The 2,500-nt window shown below is 48.9% G+C and overlaps 1 protein-coding gene across 1 annotated transcript in view; it reads right to left on the bottom strand.

Annotated features, from left to right (window-relative positions):
• Window positions 1–2,500, bottom strand: part of LOC145397183 (protein Wnt-4a-like) — an 81,242-nt gene that overhangs the window by 24,470 nt on the left and 54,272 nt on the right. The window contains exon 2 of the mRNA XM_080270382.1: window positions 912–1,754. Within this exon, the coding sequence (XP_080126508.1) occupies window positions 912–1,754 (843 nt within the window). The remainder of the gene's footprint in view (window positions 1–911; window positions 1,755–2,500) is intronic.

The raw sequence follows: 2,500 nt of genomic DNA, 5'->3' as shown, positions 1-2,500 counted from the left end.
TTTCGAGGCCACCACGTGAAGGCGTCCCTCTCCAGCCCCGGCCTCTTGTTGCGAAAGGGTTAAGTATAAAACAGCAGGTGTGACAGGAGTTGCCGTAAAGAGATGAGACAGGAGGCGTGTGAAGGTAGGATAGTCTAGGGTAATTTTAGGTCAAATTAGGAGAGTTTAAAGTTAGGTTAAAGTTAGATTAAGCTTAGATTAGTGTTGGTTTGAGTAGATTAGGTTTAAGTTATGTAAACCCAGTGATATAGGGAAGAGAAAACCATACCCTTGTTACTCTAACTTGGCCCAAAAGTGCCATCCCTTCGTCTTGAACACTGAGTTGTAATAATAGATTAACACTAGAAAATGATGCTAGTTACGAAGAAGTGCTAGGGAAAGGAGGAGCTGTATACGAGTGAGGGGTCGAAAGTTAGGATAGGATAGGTTAGGTTAGGTTAGGTTAGGGTTTGCAGTTGACCCTCGTGCGGTGTGGTGCGGTGAGGATCTGTCCCTTGGGGCTAAGATACGAATTTAATGTGTTGTGTGTGGTTGAGAAAATTGGGAGTGTGTCGTTCTGTCTCGGCTACCTTCCTTTCTTTGGGTGAAGCAACTTAGTTATATAGATAGACAGGTTAGGCTTGTTTAAGTTAGGCTAGATTTAGTTTTGTTATGATTAAGAATTGTAAGTGCAGTGATACAGGGAAGAGAAGACCTTGCATAGGAGTTTACAACTAAGAGATCTGTTTTAGACACATACCATAAACACAGGTGAAGCCATTGACGTGTAAGGCCTCACAGGGGGTGACACACAGCAGAGTCAAAGGTTAGGCTAGGTTAGGTTGGTTCAGGGTGGGTTAGGAGTAGATTTATAGAAGAGAAAAGCTTGCAGGTAGGCTTATATTTCTGGAAAACTGGTTCTAGACACGTACCGCATACACAGGTGCTGCTGTAGCCGCGTGAGTCCACCCAGGGTACGGCACACGGCTGGGTCAAAGGGCTGCTCCCACACCTCAGCGTCCCAGGGCGTCACGAAGGTTCTGTTGACCACGTCGTTGGGGGAGGAGGCCACCACCGGGTACCCGTAGTTTGGGTACCCGACGACGCTGGTCCCGGGGTACTCCTGCTGTGGCGGCCCCGGGTACCTGATATCGCTGAAGTGGGTATCCTGGAGCCCTGCCACGCGGTACTGGTTGTGGGCACGGCGTGGGTACTCACGGCCACCAGCGTACCCACTCTGACCAACCATAGTCCCCTTCTGCATCGGTTCCGCTGGGTAGTTTGGCCCCATACCCTGGTCCTGGCTCCGACTGGGGTATTTCCGCGCCCCACTTCTCTCCCCATTCAGATCAGGGTATTTCTTTGCACTGTTTTTTTCCTGGTTTGTGTTGGGGTTTATCCGAACACCAATGTCCCCTTGGGTAGGATTAGGGTAACTCAGTGACCCAGTTTGCCCTGGGTCTGGACCAGGGTAGTTCTGTGCCCCACCTCGGTCCTCGTTCAGATTGGGGTAGATCCGTACTCCTATGCCCTCCTGGGTGGGATCGGGGTATTCCTGCTGGCCACTCTGCCCCAGAGCCTCACTGGGGTATACCCGCGCCCCGGCCTGCTCTCCGGAATGCTGGTGTGGGTACTGCGGCCGTGCGTCTCTCCATGCGGGTGGGTATCCGGGGTAATGTGACGCATACCCACCCTGGTACGTGCTCTGGCCATGCTTGAGGTATTTCTTGGGGTATCCTGGTGGTAATCTTACGTGCACGCCTTCATACCCGCGTCTGTGGAAGGAAAAAATAATGAAGAGAAGGGAGCATGGTAATAGACGCAGAGGAAATGCACTCCATCAAGTGAATGGATGGAAGTTGTGATCATCTTACCTACAGTCGGACATTCCCCCCACCTTACCCCATCATCAGTGTCACTCTCTCTCTCTCTCTCTCTCTCTCTCTCTCTCTCTCTCTTATCTAGGATCAACAAGAGTTCACCCAAATAAGTTGTCATGAATCGTCTAACACACACACACACACACACACACACACACACACACACACACACACACACACACACACACACACACACACACACACACACACACACACACACACACCACCCCATCATTACTGTCATCCCATCTAGGCCCACACAACTTCCTTACACCAGCATTCCACACCACACACACACACACACACACACACACACACACACACACACACACACACACACACACACACACACCTTCAATTACTGTTGTCTCTATCTTTCATCCTCTCTCTCTCTCTCTCTTAATCTTCTCTGTCTATCTATCAATCTATCTATCTATATCAGTCTATATGTATATGTTCCTATCTATCTGTCTATTCGTATAGGTCTCTCTCTCTCTCTCTCTCTCTCTCTCTCTCTTAATCTTCTCTGTCTATCTATCAATCTATCTATCTATATCAGTCTATATGTATATGTTCCTATCTATCTGTCTATACGTATAGGTCTCTCTCTCTCTCTCTCTCTCTCTCTCACCTTCAATTAA

Source organism: Coenobita brevimanus, chromosome 40 (assembly GCF_032717465.1).
Source record: "Coenobita brevimanus isolate Jiangsu-jjx chromosome 40, ASM3271746v2, whole genome shotgun sequence".
Lineage (NCBI taxonomy): Eukaryota > Metazoa > Arthropoda > Malacostraca > Decapoda > Coenobitidae > Coenobita > Coenobita brevimanus.
Note: the sequence above shows the minus strand (reverse complement) of the source record. Positions and strands in the feature narration are given on the sequence as shown.